At 39.0% G+C, this 19,225-nt stretch overlaps 1 protein-coding gene across 3 annotated transcripts in view; it reads left to right on the top strand.

The window, feature by feature from the left end:
- mapkap1 (MAPK associated protein 1) overlaps positions 1-19,225 on the top strand; it is a 253,844-nt gene continuing 234,619 nt past the window's right edge. The window contains exon 1 of one of the 3 annotated variants that reach the window (XM_048613545.1): positions 1-167. In XM_048613545.1, the coding sequence (XP_048469502.1) occupies positions 21-167 (147 nt within the window). In that variant the 5' untranslated portion in view covers positions 1-20. The remainder of the gene's footprint in view (positions 168-19,225) is intronic. The other 2 variants (XM_048613546.1, XM_048613547.1) reach the window with 2 other exon arrangements.

Genomic DNA, 19,225 nt, shown 5'->3' with positions numbered 1-19,225 from the left:
GTCTAATATAGAAAAAGCATATGACTGCCTGTGTTGGGAGCCAAGAAAAACAAACTAAGTTTGTTGTGACTGATGAAGTAGTGGAACTAGAGAAAGAGATGGTGAACTCATCCTATCTTGGTTATAACATTTTAGCTGACAACTGTGCAGTTCTGGGCATGTTTCAGGTAAGGAAGGGAATGTCAAGGGGTGATTATTAGATTTTCTGTTGTTAAGATAGCCATTGCGTAACAACACTGAGGTGCCAAGTAACACAGCACACATCAGCCCAAGCCTGTATGTTATCCAGATCTTATTGCATGCAGTCATGGATTGCATTACTATCTGAGGAATGCTGATTGTCATTTACAATGTGTCCTGCACTAATCATCAGCGAACGTCCTCAGTTCTGATCTTTATGGAGGAAAGGCCATTGGAATTAATCAAATTGACTGGTATTGTTGCAGGTGCTAACTTCTGGTTGAGTTGTTAAATAGAAGCTCTGTTTCAACTGTTCATGTGGATTTGAAAAGTCATTTACAGTTTAAAGGTGACTAGGGCATGTCCTGAATGTGTGAAACAATCTATATGAATCTCACAAAGGCAATGATAACTTTTTTGAGGAATCTTGTACACGTTGCAATCGAGTAGGCCAGATAGCTGAGTGACTCACTTATACATTGATTCAGCCAACACCAGCCTCTTCTACAGCTGGTGTATTTGCTAACTGCTGCTCAACCTTGCAGATATTGTCAACTTGCAGAAGGTCTTTACTGTAGTTTTTTGACAGGTTATTCTTGGCATTGCACACTTCTCTCTTCCATTTGACTGCTTAACCCCATAGTTTGGAATTTAATTCCTGAACACATCACCTTACCACTGGTTTTGCATTGCAATTTGGCTTAATGTCAGTGTTCTTTGTTCTTTCTTCAACTGCCTCTAGCACTTCTCTCTCTAGTTCATGTTGAATATTTGTCGAGAATGTTGATATCAAAGTAACTTGTCATTGACCAGGTTGTGGTGTCAAATAGGATAAATACGATCTTGTTAATAATTAAGAGTCTCATTGTTTTGAGAGAGAATTTTGAGTTCTTAAAATTTTTGTGAAAAACACAACTTGCCAGTTTTTGCACACAACTCTAATAAAGTTGTAAAATTAGAAAAAAATGCTTGATAAATTCAGTAGATCTAATAGCATCTGTGGAGAGAATAACAGAATTAATGTTTGAGTCCAAAGACTCTTCGGAGCTAATGGTGGGCTGAAAAATTACGGTTTGTGTGATGTTGACAAAGAAGGACAAATGGTGAGGCTGCCCAGATCAAAAGACAAATGGAGTGCTAATGGTGCAACAAGAGATTTGAGAAGTAAAATGGGTTTAAATGGTAGATTTGAATAGGAGAAAATAAGTAAAATCTACTTAAAGAAAAACCAACGAAGGGAGAAATCAAAAGAGTGGATAGTTTTCATGTTCTAAAAGTGTTGAACTTCATGTGGAGTCCTGAAAGCTGTCAAATGCCTAAGTAGGAAATGGGGTGCAGTTCTTTCAGTTAATGTTTAGCTTCATTAGAAAACTGCAGAAGGTTTAAGATGAAAATATTGGCATGGGAGTTTATTGAAATAGCAGTCAACTGGAAGGTCACGATCGTTCTTCTGGTCAAAGTGGAGCATACCAAAGTGGTCACCCAATCTGTTGTCTTATAGATGTAACGGAGCAGACGTTGTGAGCAGGAAATAAAGTAGATTAGACCAAAAGAAGTAAACCACAGCTTCATCTGGAAGGTGTGTTTAGAACCTTGCACAATGAGGACAGAGGAGATTAGTGTCATATCTTCTGCAACAGCATGTGAGGGAACGGTGTTGGTATTTAGTGAGGGCATCCTGCTGAATTGATGCTGGATGATCCTTTGAATGCAGAAACTGGTGGGGTGAAAGGTTATAACATTGTGAGGGCAGAAGTGCAGGAAATGGGTTGGCCACAGCTGAGAGCCCTGCCCGTCACAGAGGGATGGGAGTCAGGAGCAATCCTAGTTGGGGGGGATAAAAAGAATGTGTTGAAGGCATCCCTGTGGAAGGTGGCATCATCAGAACAGACACGATGGAGAACCTGCGAGAGTGGAACAGGGTCCTTGCAGGAAGCAGAGTGCTTGACAACGTTTTGGTATCATCAATGTCATTATTTCTGCATTTCTTCTGCTTCTTCCAGCAATGCTGTGTCACTAGAATCCAGATTTCCAGTTTCTCAGTCGGAGCTCACTGTTGCCCTCTTCATATACATTCTCAAATCTACTATTGCTATTTAAAATAACCGAAATCACAATATTCTTATTGCCACGAGTGCTTACTTCTCATTACTCGTGTTGACATCCATTTCATCATTGAGTTCCTTCTATTTATGAATTTGAGAATGTCTCATGATATTGATACCAAAATATAAGTTTGTACAGCTTGCAAAGGGCTTTTTGAAACTAATTAACAAATTCAACATCATCTTCATGTTTTCTTTTGCGGGAACTTTTTTTTGTTTGACTTATACCCAGTGTAGTCATTGTTTTGCCTGCATGATGACTGTACTTCAGGTAATTATCCATGAAGCCATTGAGACATGCTGAGGTACTATCTTGATGCTAACTCGTCTGTTTCCATGATTATGGGCTTCTTAAGGTCGGCTATGATACGTCTAAGATAGTGAAGGTGGAAATTGTTCCGCCTTTCTTCCTGTCAAACGTATGTTGTTTAGTTCTCACCAATGTCGTGAAGTGCACTGAAGGCACAGACTTGCTAGACTCGTAACTTGATGGTCTCAGATTTCTGTCGATAATGCACACTCTTGCTCATTTAGGAGCAATGTCTGCAGCCTTTGCAGATCTTGGCTGGTCTTTGATACTTTGCAAAAGCATACCAACACCTATGCACACCCAAAACGAAGAGTTTTACTAGCAACAGATTAAAACCTGAGTGTAGATGTTGAAGTCATGTGACTCCAAATCGAGCAAGGGTTCCTATTCTTCCTGAGTAAAGTTCAGGCATGTCCAAATGACTGAAGGAAGGTTGTTACACACAACTCTTGAAATTTGTTGATTTCGCAATGTAATGTTTGCAGATAGGAAATTGGTTCACTTTGTAGTGGAGCAGGATTTTGAGGAGACATGGATTTGAGGCTGGAGTGTTGCTTGCAGTTCTGATGTTAAAAGCAGATTTTTCTTGATCACTTGAATGTAAAAATCAAACTTTCCAAAGGCCAGAGAATCAGGGTGGGATTGTCCCACTCTGGAAATGTCCATTAAGGAGTCCGTTTCATCTCAAAACTTACTTGCTACTTTTCTGGTCAATGGGGCTATTGGTACCTCTAAATATTTTGAGGTTTGATTGCTTTCGCTTTGTTACCAATCCCTGCTGGGGAGTTTGCCAGGTCTGCTTCATCTGCTACAATGGTGAGAAAAAGCTGAGCAGTTTCCCTTTTTGCCATCTCAGATGTATGGCATCCTTTGGCATAAAGTTGTAAACTTTGTCCCAGAGCATGCTAATGCCGTCATCATACTAGTTCAGGCATATTCATGTTTGAAACTGTATTACCTAAAACCTTCTGTCCAGTGATCTGGCCACTGGGTCACAGCCTCCTGGCCACCCATACTCCCTTTCAGATATCTTTGTAGTGAAAGTATGATGACAATAGGCATTGGGAACTTGGACAGTGATCTTTGGAGGCTGACAGTTTGGAAGGGCCTTCGAAGAGGCAAGAAGGGGGAAAACATGCTCATGTGGCCAGTCAGGGGACACACAGAATCATGGAATCGCAATAGAGTCATACAGTATGTAAACAGACACTTCAGTACTGGCCTATCAAGTCTGCACTGACCCTCCAAAAGAGCATCCCACCCTGACCCAAACCCCCACACAATCCCTGCATTTACCATTACTAATCCACCTAGCTTGCACATCTTTGGACAGTGGGAGGAAATGGGAGCACCTGGCAGAAACCTACGCAGACATGGGGAGAATGTGCAAACTCCACACAGTTAGAGAGACGTACAGCCTGGAAATGAACCCTTCAGTCCAACTCATCCTTGCCGACCAGATATCCTAAATTAATCCAGTCTCATTTGCCAGCATTTGGCCCATATTCCTCTGAACCCTTCCTAGTCATGTCCCCATCCAGATGCCTTTTAAATGTTGTAATTGTACCAGCCTCCTCCACTTCCTCTGGCAGCCTGTTCCAGACATGCACCACTCTCTTGTACAAAAGTTGCTTCTTAGGTCCTTTTAAATCTTTTCCCCCTCATCTTAAACCTGTGCCTTCTAATTCTGGACTCCCTACTTTGAGAACAAAGAGCAATATAGTGCAGGAACAGGCCCTTCGGCCCTCCAAGCCTGCACTGACACATTTTGCTCTTCCATACTAAAAATGTCTTCACTGCAAGATCCGTATCCATCTCTTCCCTTCCTATTGATGTATTCATGCAGGTGCTTCTTGAATGCTGATATTGTGTCTGCTTCCACCACCACCTCTGGCAGTGCATTCCAGGCACTAACCACCTTTTGTGAAAAACGTGCCTATTCGGGGGGGAAAAAACATTGGCTTTTCACCAGATCCATGCCCCTCATGATTTTATAAAGCATCATCTGACACTTCTGGCAAAATAGCCCCAGCTTATTCTCTCCCTGTGGCTCAAACCCTCCAACCCCGACAACATCCTTTTTAGTTTTTCTGTACCCTTTCAACTTTAACAGCACCTTGCCCATTAGCAGGGAGACCAGAACTGAACACAGTATTCCAAAAGTGACCGAACCAATGTCCTGTACAGCCGCAACACGATCTCCCAACTCCTCTACTCAATGCACTGACTAATAAAGGCAAGCGTACGAAATGTCACCCTCACTATCCTGTCTATCTGCAACTCTAGTTTCAAGGAACTATAAACCTGCACTCCAAGGTCTTTGTTCAGCAGCACTCCCCAGGGCCCTACCATTAAGTGTATATGACTTGCCCTGATATTGCCTTACCAAAATGCAGCATTTCACGTTGATCTAAATTAAATTCCATCTGCCACTCGTTGGCACATTGGATCAAGGTCCTGTTGTACCCTTAGATAACCTCCTTTTGCTGTCCACTACACCACCAAGTTTGGTTTCATCTGTAAATTTACTAACCATACCTCCTATGTTCATATCCAAACCATTTATATACTGGCAAAAACAGTGGACACAGCACCGATCCTTGTGGCACACCCCTATTCACAGGTCTCCAGTTGGAAATGCAACCCTAAACCACCAAACTCTGTCTCCTTCCTTCGAGCTAGTTATGTATTCAAGCGGCTTGTTCTCCCTGTAGTCCATGTGATCTCGACAGTCACCCAAGGCTCGAATTGAACCTGGGTCCCTGGTGCTGTGAGGCAGCAGTATGAATCACTGAGCTGCCCATAGAAATCAGATGTCAGTTGGTCCTGCACCTTCAACACACGGTTGGCCACCAGGATGCAAACTATTGTCTTACAAGACAGAAGGTTGCTGCATTTAAAAAAAAGTCAGTATATGTTCAAAGCATCATGTATGAAGACTTTAAGGGGTTGCAGGTCGTTTGGGTTAGGGTAGATGGAAACCTACCTACAGAGGTCAAGCTTGCGTTTGCAGGTAACAGTATTGTGTGTTACAGTTTAGGCTCCGAACGATTCTTCAGATTATTAAAGCAGATTCCTTGTACATCTGATGGACATGTAGTTGTTGTTAAGTAAGCAACATTTATGCCAATAATAAGATGGTGTTTAAGCACATACTCATGATGTGATGGAGTAGTGGAATTTAAGTTTACGTTTCTGACTCATCTGAGATGTTAACCTTCTTAGCTCGTTGGAAATGCTGAGCAGACACTGGACTGTTCCCTTACTTGAAGGACACTTTCGTAATGCTGCAATCAACCATACAGTGCAAATTTTTGATAAACACTATTTCTATGTTGGTTTTTCTTTTTATTTACTAGAGTATCTTATGGAATAACATTTAGAGCTGACTAAACTACATCTGTTCCAACATGAATGAATTGGTTACTTTCATGATATTTTACAATGCTTATGTTGAATTAATAGAAATACTTGGCAACAGTAGAAAACTCAGTGTCATGTTCAAAAACTTCTGAATGCACAATATATCCACTACAAATATAAAGTTTGAGATCAGTATATTCCATCAGTTTGACGTTTTTTTTTAATGATTTGCTGAGCCTTGTCAATTAGTTTTTGAACTTTTCTTCAGTTTGTTATATTCTCTTTCTCTAACTACCTTTTTTTGAATATATAGCCTGTCTCTTGGTTGCAGTGTTGAACCAAGGCCCCAGCTGGCTTCTTGGATGGATGCAAAAGATTCTTTGCTGGTATTCAAGGAAATGCAAGCGAGTTCTGAATTCTAGACCATGTTTATCCCCCAATCATCATTACTGAAGTAGATTTTCGGTCCATTTATTTCCAAGCTGTGGAAGTCTATGCATAAATTGACCACTGCATTTCTCTCTATCAGCTTCAACTCCAAAAGTGACATTTCGATCGTCTGAGGTCAAAATTGCATTTATGCAACACCTTTTAAAATCCTTTCATATTAGTATCTAAAATCTTAGAGTGCCGAATGTTCTATGCAAAAATTACTTTAGTGTTTTTCCCCTGTTCTCTGCATTTGAATGGAGGAATTGGATTTTGGTAAAGTTGATGGCTTTGTAAGAAGCTAATTTGAGTAATCATAGTGAAAATGTCTAATTTCAGAATGCTGTTAATTGTATGTAGAAATTTATTTTGTGTAGATTTTAAACCTATTGTGGAATATAGTTGATAAATTGAAGACTTGGAATGGGTAATTTTTTTGTAAACTGATTTTGTTTCCTTGCATTGGTGTGAAAATACAATAACTGCTATATAAATAGGTGACCGTGATACAATGTTGTCATTTTTCATTTAGGCATCCCCTGCAAAGCCATAATTACCTAATTAAGCCGCTAATTATAAGATTAGTATTGTGAGTGCAGTGACAGAATGCCCTTACTTTCAGTGGAGCTAAAAAGAACACTTGTGTGTTCAGTTGCAGTTATGCAAAAGATAAAACTTTTTAGAATGTGATTTTAATTTGTAATCAAAGTAAATCATGGATATTGGGACTACGTATATCCCTACTGACTACTTTAATTTGGATTACTTTTTTATAAACTGAAGTATCTTGCTTTTTAGTATGGCCAGTGGTGTTTTATGTCTTGTGTTGAAGTGATTTTGGAACTGTTTCATTCTTGTCTCCTTCCCACCCCTCCATCCCCTTCCTCTTTTTGACCTGAGTAATTGTGTCCTTGCTGCTGGGAAAATGGCTTTTCCAAGAATTCACTATAATGAGCCAACAGAAGACGCATTTGCTACTGGTCTAGGTATACTGTAAGCTTTTCTTCCCTAGAGTGTGATACAGCATAACTGCATAGCTTCCTATGTAGCATTCCAGCAAAAAGCTGCCAGAACTTATCATAAGAATGGTTCGTAGATCCAAATGACAGTTAATGATGGCAAGTTTAATATTCGCCATGCAGTATCTTCACCATAGTGTTCCAGAATTGGCAAAATTCTGAACTTATTTTGTAAGCTTGCTTAATAAGACAAAAATAATTTGTTTTTTCTTAGAAAAATTCTGTAATTGTTCAACACAATCTGTACATAAAGGAACCACATGTATGAGTTAAACTGAATATAATGCAGAAGGATAACATTTGTGCATATGTTGCTTACTCCCCTGGCAGTCATTAAATCATTTGAAGTATAATAACAGTGTAGGAGGTAAATTAACAAACCATTAACAATGTTATAAAGGCACAATTAAGGTGCCAACATTTATTTGATACATTGATGGGGTAGTAGTAATTTTTGAGTCTGAAATGCAACCTTTAGAAATCTCTAAGCTGGTCCATTCAGGAGTGTTCATGTAGCTTATGGTGTTCATTTGTTTAAAAATAATGATTAACTATTCCATTAAACTAATACCCTAACATCTGTAAATTGATATATTTTGAATTGTTTCTGGGGTATTGAGTTGCTTGTAATCCTTACACATATTGATGTTTGTTTAAAAGATGTTTGTTATTTGACTAGCTGAAAATCATAACATTTCTTAAATGGCAAATGTAAATAGTTGCAAGTGGTAAGAGCTTTTCATTTGCAAAATATTTGTCTGTAAGATCGTGTTTGGGCAAAATTGTTCTAAAATTTTAAATAATCTTTTGATTTTCATCGCCAATAATCTTTTCAAAGGAGCCATTGTACATATCAAGAATTTTTATCCTGTACGCCCAAAATTTAATGGCTTGTTATTATAAATGCAATATGAAGAATAAAACTTAATTCTACTTACATTTGGAACTCTCAATCACATATTTTATTGTACTGTTGCTGTCTTAATTCTGAAATGGACAAAAGTACATGATTAGTAAATTTTAAAGCAAATCCCTAATTTTCATACCTTATCTGCTTTGCCAGTAGCTCATCTTCAGTTGATTGCCATTTCCTTCGAGTTGTAATTTTTATGAAGTTAACGTTTACCAAAGAATTGATATGTAATGTCTTTTGAAATTTACTGAATTGCTTTGAAATCAAGAATAAAGTACATATTACATTTGTAGAGCATATGTAATAATGAAATGATAATGTAATTGTCAGTGGTATGCCTACAATGAATTCTTCCTTGGTTTTTGTTTGTACAGGTAACTGCGTCTAGTACTTTTCTTGATTTCTCGAATTATTCAGGTGACCCAAAGCACCCTCTTTTTCATCTTTTTTTCCTTTTCAGCTGACCTCTTGACAACCCTTTCAAAACCCCATTTGTCAGAAGATACCTGTACCCAAATTTTGTTTTCCTTGTCATTTTCTCATATCCACTTCCATTTTCTCATGTATCCATATCTACTTTCTCAATGCTTTTCCAGACTTCCATGTCATATCTCTGGAAGCTTCATCTTTTTTTCAACATTCTTATTTCGACATCATGCTCCATATTAAATTTTCTTCAGTTCAGTCAGTATCCTCCACTATTAATTGCAGCTGTACCTATTGCAGTCCTAGCTGTCACCATATTGGGGCACATTTACCAGATTTATTTGTTTGTACTTGTTAGATATTTGATTTGTTGCACTTACTCTTATTAAAATGTTCACTCTTCCACTTCCATTCTTACAGTTACTTAAGAGTAAACTCCGGATGTAGAAACAGCAGTAGGCTATTTGGTCCATGGAGCTTGCTCTTCCATTCAAAATGATCAAAGCTTATTGTCCACATCAGTATTCATGTACCCCTTTATCTCAGTGATATTTAGAAAACTATCAATTTATACTTTAAACATACTCAATGACTGAGCTTCTACAATTCCCTGAGAGAGAATTCCAAAAAATTAGTGTTTTTAAAACAAAATTCTCCTCTTCACAGTCCGAAGTGGCTTTCCTTCTATTTTGAAATTGTGTCACTTGGTTTTTGACTCCCCAACTAGGTGAAATATCTTAGCTGCATTTATCCTGTCTCTCTCTCATAAGCATTTCGTCAGTTTCAATTGGATCACCTTGCTTTCCTAGAAACACTAGTTTTCCAGATCTTTCTTCATAGGACAGTCCTGCCATTTGAGGAACCAGTCTAGTGAACCTTTGTTGCACTCCCTCAATGGCAATTATGTCCTTCCTAAGGTGAGAACAGTAGAACTGTACACAGTACTTATGATGTGGTCTAACCAAGGTTGTGTACAATTGAAGCAAGACTTCTCTATTCTGTACTCCAATGCTCTTGCAGTAAAGACTAACATACCATTAGCTTTCCTAATTGCTGCATTTGCATGTTGGCTCTCAGTAACTTAGTGACAAAGACTCCCAAGCTCCTTTTGTTCATTACACTTTCTAACCTCTATCATTTGAGAAATATCTGCATATCTGTGGTCTCCACCAAAATGGATAACCTCACATTTTTTCCACATTATATTCCACATGCCAAATTCTTGTCCATTCACTGAACCTCTCCAAATACTCTTGAAGCTACTTGGCATCTTGCTCTACAGATATTCCCACCTAGTTTGTGTCACCCAAAAGCTTCATTTAGTCCTTGGAAGGCAGGGACCCAAGAACTGATCTTTGCATTATCTGACTAAAAACATCTTACCAATTCAAATGACCTGTCCATTGCTACTCTGTTTTCTGCATATTAGCCAATCCTTAATCTGTCTCAGTATGTTACCTTCTGTTCCACGTGTTTTAACTTTACTAACCAAACTCCTTCGGTGGCTGGGTGGGGGGGTGGGGGTTCTATAGTAAGAACTTTGAAAGTCCAATTATATCTACTTCCCTTTATCAATGCTGTTGTTGACATTCTCAACAAATTCATCAAAATATTTCCCACTAAAAAATCCACATAGACTATAACAATAAAAACATTTGTTATCCAAGTGCCCATTTATTTTCAATTCCTCTCTGGCCACAGGAGAAGTACTGGAGGACAACCATGTGGTACAGTTTTTCAAGAAAGGAGTAAAGGATCAACCAGGAAACTACAGGCTTGTCAGTCTAACTTCAATACTGGGAAAGCAATTGGAAGCAATTCTGAAGGAGTGAATTAGTCTGCATTTGGAGAGACTGAGATTACTGTACATACTCAAGTAAAAGTTGATCTCTTGTAGAAGTCGATCCCCTATTTTTGGCCAAAAAATCTGGAATTTTCCACTTATCTCGTAAAAGTCAGCCCCAGTTCTTCAGAGGTAACAGATTTGTGAGTCAAGGTATTATCCTGTACATAAATGTTATGATGAGGAAATGAATTTTTTTTATGCTATTAGGTGTTTTGATGTCCAATTCACACCAATTTGGCACAAAAGTTTAAGATGTGTCAGGTCAGAGTTAGGTGACAACCTCCCTTTGTGTGCAGCTCAGTTCCACTGTAGTACTTGTGGAATACAGTCATAAACCTCGCTGATGTTTTAAATTTTCTTCTTCACTTTGTGTAAAATGCCCTCTTGAAAAAAGTGAAAAATGTGCAGCAGCGTTTAAACTGAAAGTTATTGAAGTTGTAGAGAAGGCAAATAACTGAGTAGCAGCTGGAGAATTTTGTGTTTCAGAGAAACTTGTGAGACTGAAGAAAGATATTGAACAAACTTCAGATAATGCCAAAACAGAAGTGTGCCAACAGAGAGAAACCTAGCAAGTGGCCACAACTGGGGGGGAAAAAAGTTGGTGAGTGGGCACTTGAAAATTGTCAGAATGGAAAATGTTAGTTGTGAAGCCATCTGAATCCATGCATGAAACAAATCAAAGAAGGATGGAATTTTGGATTTCAAGGCAAGTGCTGGGTTGTGCACAAGGTTCATGAGAAGGCATGACGTAGTACTTCGCTAGAGAACTAAGATTGCACAAAAGCTGCCTGCTGAACGAAAAGATAAAATATTACAGTTTCATCAGTTTGTAGTCAGAAATTGGCAGATGGAAGGCTAATTTTCAGATGTTAATTAATCTTAATTTGTTTAATTTAAGATGTACCATGTAATTGTAGTTTAAAGTGATATTATTTCTATTTTACTTTTTGTATATATAAATAAAAGCTTATTAATTCATTTTTGTTTCTATTGTCTTTACCCAGTAACTACCATAATTTGTGTTTTTTTTCTTTTCGTTTAGAGATCAATTGGGCTTCAGCTAATGATGCAGTGTTTTGGACTGCAGCATGAATTTCAGCCAATCAAAACTGGTATCCATGTGATAGTCGACCCCCATAAATTTTACAAAAACCAAAAGAACAGTGGATGCTGTAAATCAGGAACAAAAACAGAAGTTGCTGGAAAAGCTCAGCAGGTCTGGCAGCATCTGTGAAGGAGAAAACAGAGTTAACGTTTCGGGTCCGGTGGCTCTGAACGGTCACCAGACCCGAAACTTCTGTTTTTGTCCCATAAATTTAACCTTTTAAAAAGTCTAATAATTTCGACTTTTATGCGACTATGTACGGTAATCAAGAATAGTCCTCTTGGATTTAGCTAAGGGGAGGTGAAGTCTGCCCAACTCGATTTTAATTTTTCGAAGAGGTGCCCAGGTGTGTAGATGAGGGCAGTGCTTTTGATGTAATCTACTTGGACTGCAGTGAGGCTTTTGAAAAGGACATGCATGGTAGACTGGTAGCAAAATAAGAGCCCATGGCATCCAAGGAAATTTGGCAAGATGGATCGACAGTTGGCTGAATGGCAGGAAGCAGAAGGTGATGTTTGATGGTTGTTTTTCCAACTGGAAGTCTGTGTCCAGTGGAATCCCAGAGGAATCAGTTTTGGAGCCCTTGTTTGTAGTTTTAGATAAATGATTTTGACATGAATATTGGAGTGTTACTTGGTAAGTTTGCAGATGATACAAAAGTTGGTGGAGTGGTAATAGGAGGATAACCTTAGACTACAAGAGGACATAGATGGGCTGATCAGTGGCAAATGGAATCTAATCCAGTGCACTTGGGCAGAACTAGAGGTGAGGGAATACATAATGAATGGTAGGACCCCTGAGAAGCACCAAGGATCAAAGGGACTTTGGTGTGCATGTCCACTGGTTCCTTAAGGTATCAAGACAGTTGGATAAAGGGATAAAGAAGGCATTTGGGATACTTGCCTTTCTTAGCTGAGGCATGGAGTTTAAGAGCAGGGAGAATGTGCTGCAGCTGTATAAGATGTTAATCTTATCAATAGAGTATCGGACACCTCTTCAAAAAATTTAATCAAGTTGGTCAGACATGACATTCCCTTAGCAAAACCAAGATGACTATTCTTGATGAATCCCTGTCTCTCCAAATGCAGATTAATTCAGTCCCTCAGAATTCAGTTGTCTACTACTGAATTTAGAGTATCATGTGCCATTCCAGAATCCACATTATAGGAGGGATGTGATCGCACTGGATAGGATGCAAAGCAGCTTTACCAGGATGTTGGAGATAGTAAGAACTGCCAATGCTGGAGTCAGAGATAACGCAGTGTGGAGCTGGAGGAACACAGCAGGCCAGGCAGCATCAGAGGAGCAGGAAAACTGACGTTTCGGGTCCGGACCCTTCTTCAGAAATGGGGGAGGGGGAAGGGAGCTCTGAAATAAATAGAGAGAGAAGGGGTGGGCCTGGGGAAGGTAGGTAGGATGGTGATAGGTAAATACGGGTGGGGGGGGGGGGGGATTGGTCAATGAGGGGGGAGGGGGGGGGGAGGGGGGGGAGAAGACGGACAGGTCAAGGAGGCAGTGATGAGACCTATCTCCCTACCTACCTATCTCCCTCTCATCCCCGCCTCCTTGACCTGTCTGTCTTCTCCCACCACCTATCCGCCCCTCCCACCTCACTGACCGATCCCCACCACTGCCTACCTGCACTCACCTGTCACCATCCCATCTACCTTCCCCAGCCCCACCCCTCCTCTCTCTCTTTATTTCAGAGCTCTCTTCCCCCTCCCCCATTTCTGAAGAAGCGTCCCGACCCAAAACATCAGCTTTCCTGCTCCTTTGATGCTGTCTGGCCTGCTGTGTTCCTCCAGCTTCACACTGTTTACCAGGATGTTGCCTGTTCTGGAGAGTTTCAGTTAAGAAGAGAGATTGAATAGACTGGGGTTGTTTTCCTTTGAGCAGAGGAGATCGAGAAGGGACATAATTGAGATGTGTAAGATTGGGAGGCATAGGGTAGACTGGAAGAAACTTTTTTCCCTTGATGGAGGGATCACTGACCACAGGGCATTGAGAAAAGGGGTAGAAGGTTTAGTGGAGATGTGAGGAAAACATTTTAATCCATAAGGTGATAGGAATCTGGAACTCACTGTCTGTAAGGGTGATAGAAACAGAAACCTTGAACATTTAAGAACTATTTAAATGAGTGCTTGCAATGCGAAATCATGCAAGGCTATGAGCAAAGTGCTGGAAAATGTGGTTAAGAAGTTGCTTTTGACTGAGCGGAAGCAATGGGTTGAAGACCCTTTCTTTTCTACATCATTAGATCTCTATGAATCTAATTTCTTCAACACATGTTTTTTACTAATACTAATTTCCTCCAATGCCTCATTCTTTCCAGACCCTTGGATTTCTAATGAGCTGGACAATGCAAGTGCACCATCCTCTTCCAATCTTCACTGTTTCAGACTCTCCATCTGCTATCCTGAACGCACTTGCTGTCTGTCTCATACAAAGCCAGTATCTGTCTTCCATTCTCCAAAACAATATCATTATATTATATGAACCTCTGTTAGGTTGATCTAGTTAACTCCATAAATACCTTTTGCAAAATTTACAAATGATAAATATACCAATTGATTAGATTCTATATTCTTCCCTCCGAGGTCTGTCATTATCCCTATGGCCTGTTTTTTGGCATTTTAATAAAGCCCAATTGATTTTTACCAAGATAGATTGGATTAGAAATCTCCGATCTGATAGTCTTTTGGGTGAAAGAATGCCAACTTTCAACCAACCTTTGTGTAGGAAAGTACATCCTGATTTTTGTACTGAACTATTTCCTTCCAGAGACAGCATAATTTTTTTTGATGAAATTATCAAGCTGTGTCCCTTTCAAGTACTAGATTAACACATATCAACAACTTTGTTCCTCTTTTTGCATATTTTAAAAATAATTCTGCAGATAGTGCAGCACTGCCTACAGCCTTTCCATTCTTGTGCTCACTTGTGGAACACTTCACATTTGGATTATATAATCATTTGACTGTTATTGAAGAGGAGAAAGTCTCAGCATCAGTGATAGTTGACATGTAGTAGTTTTACAGATGATCTTCAGTTTGATTCGACATATCCATTATATGCGTTCTATTTAAATTTGTATTAGAGGAACTGATTTTTGTGAAGATGATAATTTTGTTTATATATTGCAAATTTAAATAATTTAAGAAACTAGTCCGGAATAATTTAGCAAATGATTTTTGGATTTCATTCTTGATCCATTCCTTTCCTTATTTTATACATTAGCACCTGATTGTAATCCAGAAGTTTCTACTGGTAGGTGAATAAAGCTAGCATTACCTTGTTGGTTTTTCTATCAATCTTGTCTATTACTGCAGTCAACAATCTTAGCTTTCTAACATTAAGTCCTGAAAGAGCTTTTTAATAGTTTATTATAAACTTTGTTACTTTTGCCTCCTGTCAATACCTGTTTCTGTTTTAAAGTCTGCAAACCTCCCTCATTGTCATCTCAACCCTTATGAAGTTGCAGAATATTGCTACTAATTTTGAAACTTGATTCCAGTTTCCTTCTCCCATCAAACACTTTCTGACAACTCAGTTCCACTTGAAGGAATTCTATAAATTCCAACCCTTTATTCACTAAAAGAACTGCAGTTGCTGTAAATCAGAAACAAAAACCGTAATTGCTGGACAAGCTCAGCAGGTCTGGCAGCATCTGTGGAAAGAAATCAGAGTTAATGTTTTGGGTTGGATGTGTTCTGAGGAAGGGTCGATTGACCCAAAATGTTAACTCTGATTTCTGTCTGCAGACGCTGCCAGACATGCTGACCTTCTCCAGCAGTTTCTGTTTTTGTTCCTTTATTTATTCATCCATCCTTCCTCTGCTGCTGAACCAGGAATCCACTTGCTTTGTTGTCATCCCAAAGCTCGACTTTCTTTCACTTAACTAGCCTGGCTTCATCTTCTGCATATATCATTCAGGATGTTGTTGTAGACAATTTTACTCGCATGTGACATGTACCTTCATGTTGGCATCCTTTTAAAAAAAACATTTTTACTTGTATATCTTTCTCATTGGAAACAATGGGTTTATACCAGCTGTTGTTCTCCTATTTTAACATTGAATTTCCATTTCAATATCAATCTCCTGATGCCTATTTCATGTTCAAAAAATTTTGAATTTTGTGGTGGTAATGTTAGAGAAACAGACAGCATTTGCCATCATTGTTTTTCTGAATTAGCCTTAGTAATGTATTAGAAATCACTGAACTAATGAGAACTTAACCTTTCTGCTGTTAGTTTCACTGTACAAACACTTGAAGTTACATTACGCTAGATGAAGTGTAACTGGATTTTTAATGCCGTGCTAATTTCATAATTACAACTGAAAATATTTCAGGCCCTGAAAAAACACATTTTATTTGTGGAATGTCAACCATTTTCTTTGAAATAGATCCACATTGTTATAATTTTAAGTCTGTTTTGAGGTTTCTGTTTCTTCCTTCAATCCCATTTATGTGCTGTAATAATTTATTTTTGTTTCTTTGTAAAGTTTTAATGTGAAAGATAATCAGTGCATTTTACTTCCTGGTTTGCTGTCTGTGAAAATAAGTCAATACTGTTGGCTGCGTCCCCTGCTTCATGTCCTCCCTGTTGTTGGCCACCTGGAGATACTAGTAAATTTAACTCAAACTGACTTTGGGAAGGGGAAATCCACAGCATAGAGGTGCTGGATCTTGTTGAGCAGCTTTCTTAAAGCTCATAAGCAAGCATCAGTCACTTCACAGACCCAGAAACCTGAACCAATAAATGATCTGTAACTGCTGTGCTAAAGTATGCAGCAACTAAGATTTGTGAACTGTGACTTTTCTCTGTCAACGGCCGATATCTAATTTGATGAAACACCCCTTTTAAAGATAAGAAAGGCACAGATGAAAGTGGCATGGTGGCTCAGTGGTTAGTACTGCTGCCTCACAGCGCCAGGGACCCGGTTTCAATTCCACCCTCTGACAACTGTCTTGTGTGGAGTGGAGTTTGCACATTCTCCCCGTGCTTGCGAGGGTTTCCTCCAGGTGCTCTGGTTTCCTCCCACAGTCCAAAGATATGCAGGCTAGGTGGATTTGCCATGCTAAATTGCCCGTAGTGTTCAGGGATTGTGTAGACTAGGTGGGTTATAGGGGGATGGGTCTGAGTGGGATGCTCTGAGGGTCGGTGTGGACTTGTTGGGCCGAAGGGTCTGTTTCCACACTGTAGGATTCTATGATCTATGAAAAGACATATAATTTGCTGCATTAAAAAATGTGATCAACATCCAGACAAGTTAAGTAACTATTATTTCAGACAGTGCTGCCAGTCAAAAATCTATCTGAACAAATAACATGTCCATGTTTGAACTAACTTGAATGGCTTGGTTTCTCCCTTTAACACCTATTCTGTGATGATCACTGATTAAGCAGTTAATAAATTGGAATGAGCTGGTACATTCTTCTGTGCACAAAGCTTTTTTTTAAGCCTTCTGATGTACCAGGGTAACAGAATTAAGTAAGCCAATGTCATGAAACATCATTGACAAAATTGCTTCACTTTGTCATTAATGTCTTCATCATATAATCCCTACAGTGTGGAAACAGGCCCCTCGGCCCAACAAATCCACACTGCCCCTCAGAGTATCCCACCCAGACCCATCTTTCATAACACACCTAATCAACACATCCCTGAACACTATGGGCAATTTAGCATGGCCAATCCAACTACCTTGCACATCTTTGGACTGTGGGAGGAAACTGGAGCACCCGGAGGAAACCCACGCAGACACTGGGAGAATGTGCCGAGGGCGGAATCGAATCCGGGTCTCTGGTGCTGTGAGGCAGCAGTGCTAACCACTGAGCCACCGCGCCGAAACACTTTACTCACCCCAGTAGATGTAGCTCATTATCTGGAGGGTTGCCATGACCAGTAGTTTAGCTGTATTCTTTTTAGTCAACTTTGAAATTACAAATTTTAATAGTGGTGCTTGTCAACATAATATGCAGTAAGGAAATTAGGTATGCAGCATTTAAGTAACATTGCAATCTATCAGAACCCTTGAAAGAAAACAAATATGAATGCATAATTTGCTTGTATTATATTACAGTATGTTCTGTACAGTAATTTTTATGTAGATATTAAAATGCAGTTCCATTTTGTAGAATCTGAATAATTTGGTTTGTACTGTTGATTAGTAGGTTGATACATCATATGTACTAAGTATGTATGTAATTTGAGTTTGCTGGTAACATTTATTTTTACTTAATGCATTAGCTAAGGGTTTCAAAGTCATTTTTACAAGCTGCTGCGGTCCCCCTCTGTCCAGTTCAGGGTTTTTCATTGATCAACTCTTCAGTTGCTATCAAAGTAGATATTTATAATATGGCAATTTGTAATGTCGGATCACCTCATTTATGATATGTGTTTGAAGATGGATTTTAACTGAAAATTACCAATTGGTCTTCCATGGCAATGTCCAAAGCAATGAATGGTTAGTGTGTAAAGCAATCCGAGGAAGTAAGTATATTTCAGCTATCGTTTTTACGTCTTGTATTTTGCCATTAATTTTATCGCTTGTGCTTATGAATGCCTATAAAAATTTCCACATTTGTCATGGAACTGCCTGTATAACACTTTCATAGTCATCTGGTAAGACTATAGCGACTTTGCAGTGGGAGGATATTATTATAACAGGACAGGTTTACAAATGTTCTCACGATTATAAATGTTGATGCTGGAATTACTGCTGAAACAAGTTGACAGGAAGGCCGCAATTCCAATGAAGAATTAGAAAAATTAAGAGTACATTGCAGCTAAGAAGTATAGTCACTTGGTGTTATGAACTGGAATAGTTGAAAAACATTTTATAATTTTATAACCATGAATTGAGATTTATGGTACTTTCATTGCACATTTTTGGATGTTCACACCTGTCTTGAGGAAACTAGTATTTTTTTCTACCAGTTTAACAAAAGCTGATAACCTCCTTGAAACCAGCTCAATGCACATTCAGACAAAAAAAAAATTATGGACTTGATTCTGCACCCAGTTAGTTGAAAAGTCTCACTCCAGTCAGGTTCTGATTTCTCAATTCTTGGCATTCTTTGGAGGACAAAGGAAAGCATACTAAGACAGTCTGAAGTTTGCCTTGAAGTGTACTAATATTGACATTAATGATGACTGTTAGCAAACTCTTCCCAATCATAAGACCGTAAGAGATTGGAGCAGAAGTAGCTCATTCAGCCAATCAGGTCTTGACCATTCATTGAGATCATGGTGGATCTGATGATCCTCAACTCCACTTTACTGCCTTTTCCCCATAAGGGTTGACTCCCTTACAGATTTAAAAATCTGTCTTCAAATACTTCAAGATGTTAAATCCGGTCTATCAGGCTGCTTTGTGTTTTGACATGAAGTGCCTTAATGATAAAGCAGTATAGTGACAAAGAAGGAGAGAAAGGATGCAAATACCGTGCTTCAGATCCCATTACCTTGTGGCTTGATAAAAACTGAAAGAACTGTGGATGCTATAAATCAGGAACAAAAACAGA

Source organism: Rhincodon typus, chromosome 28 (assembly GCF_021869965.1).
Source record: "Rhincodon typus isolate 14 chromosome 28, sRhiTyp1.1, whole genome shotgun sequence".
NCBI lineage: Eukaryota > Metazoa > Chordata > Chondrichthyes > Orectolobiformes > Rhincodontidae > Rhincodon > Rhincodon typus.
Note: the sequence above shows the minus strand (reverse complement) of the source record. Positions and strands in the feature narration are given on the sequence as shown.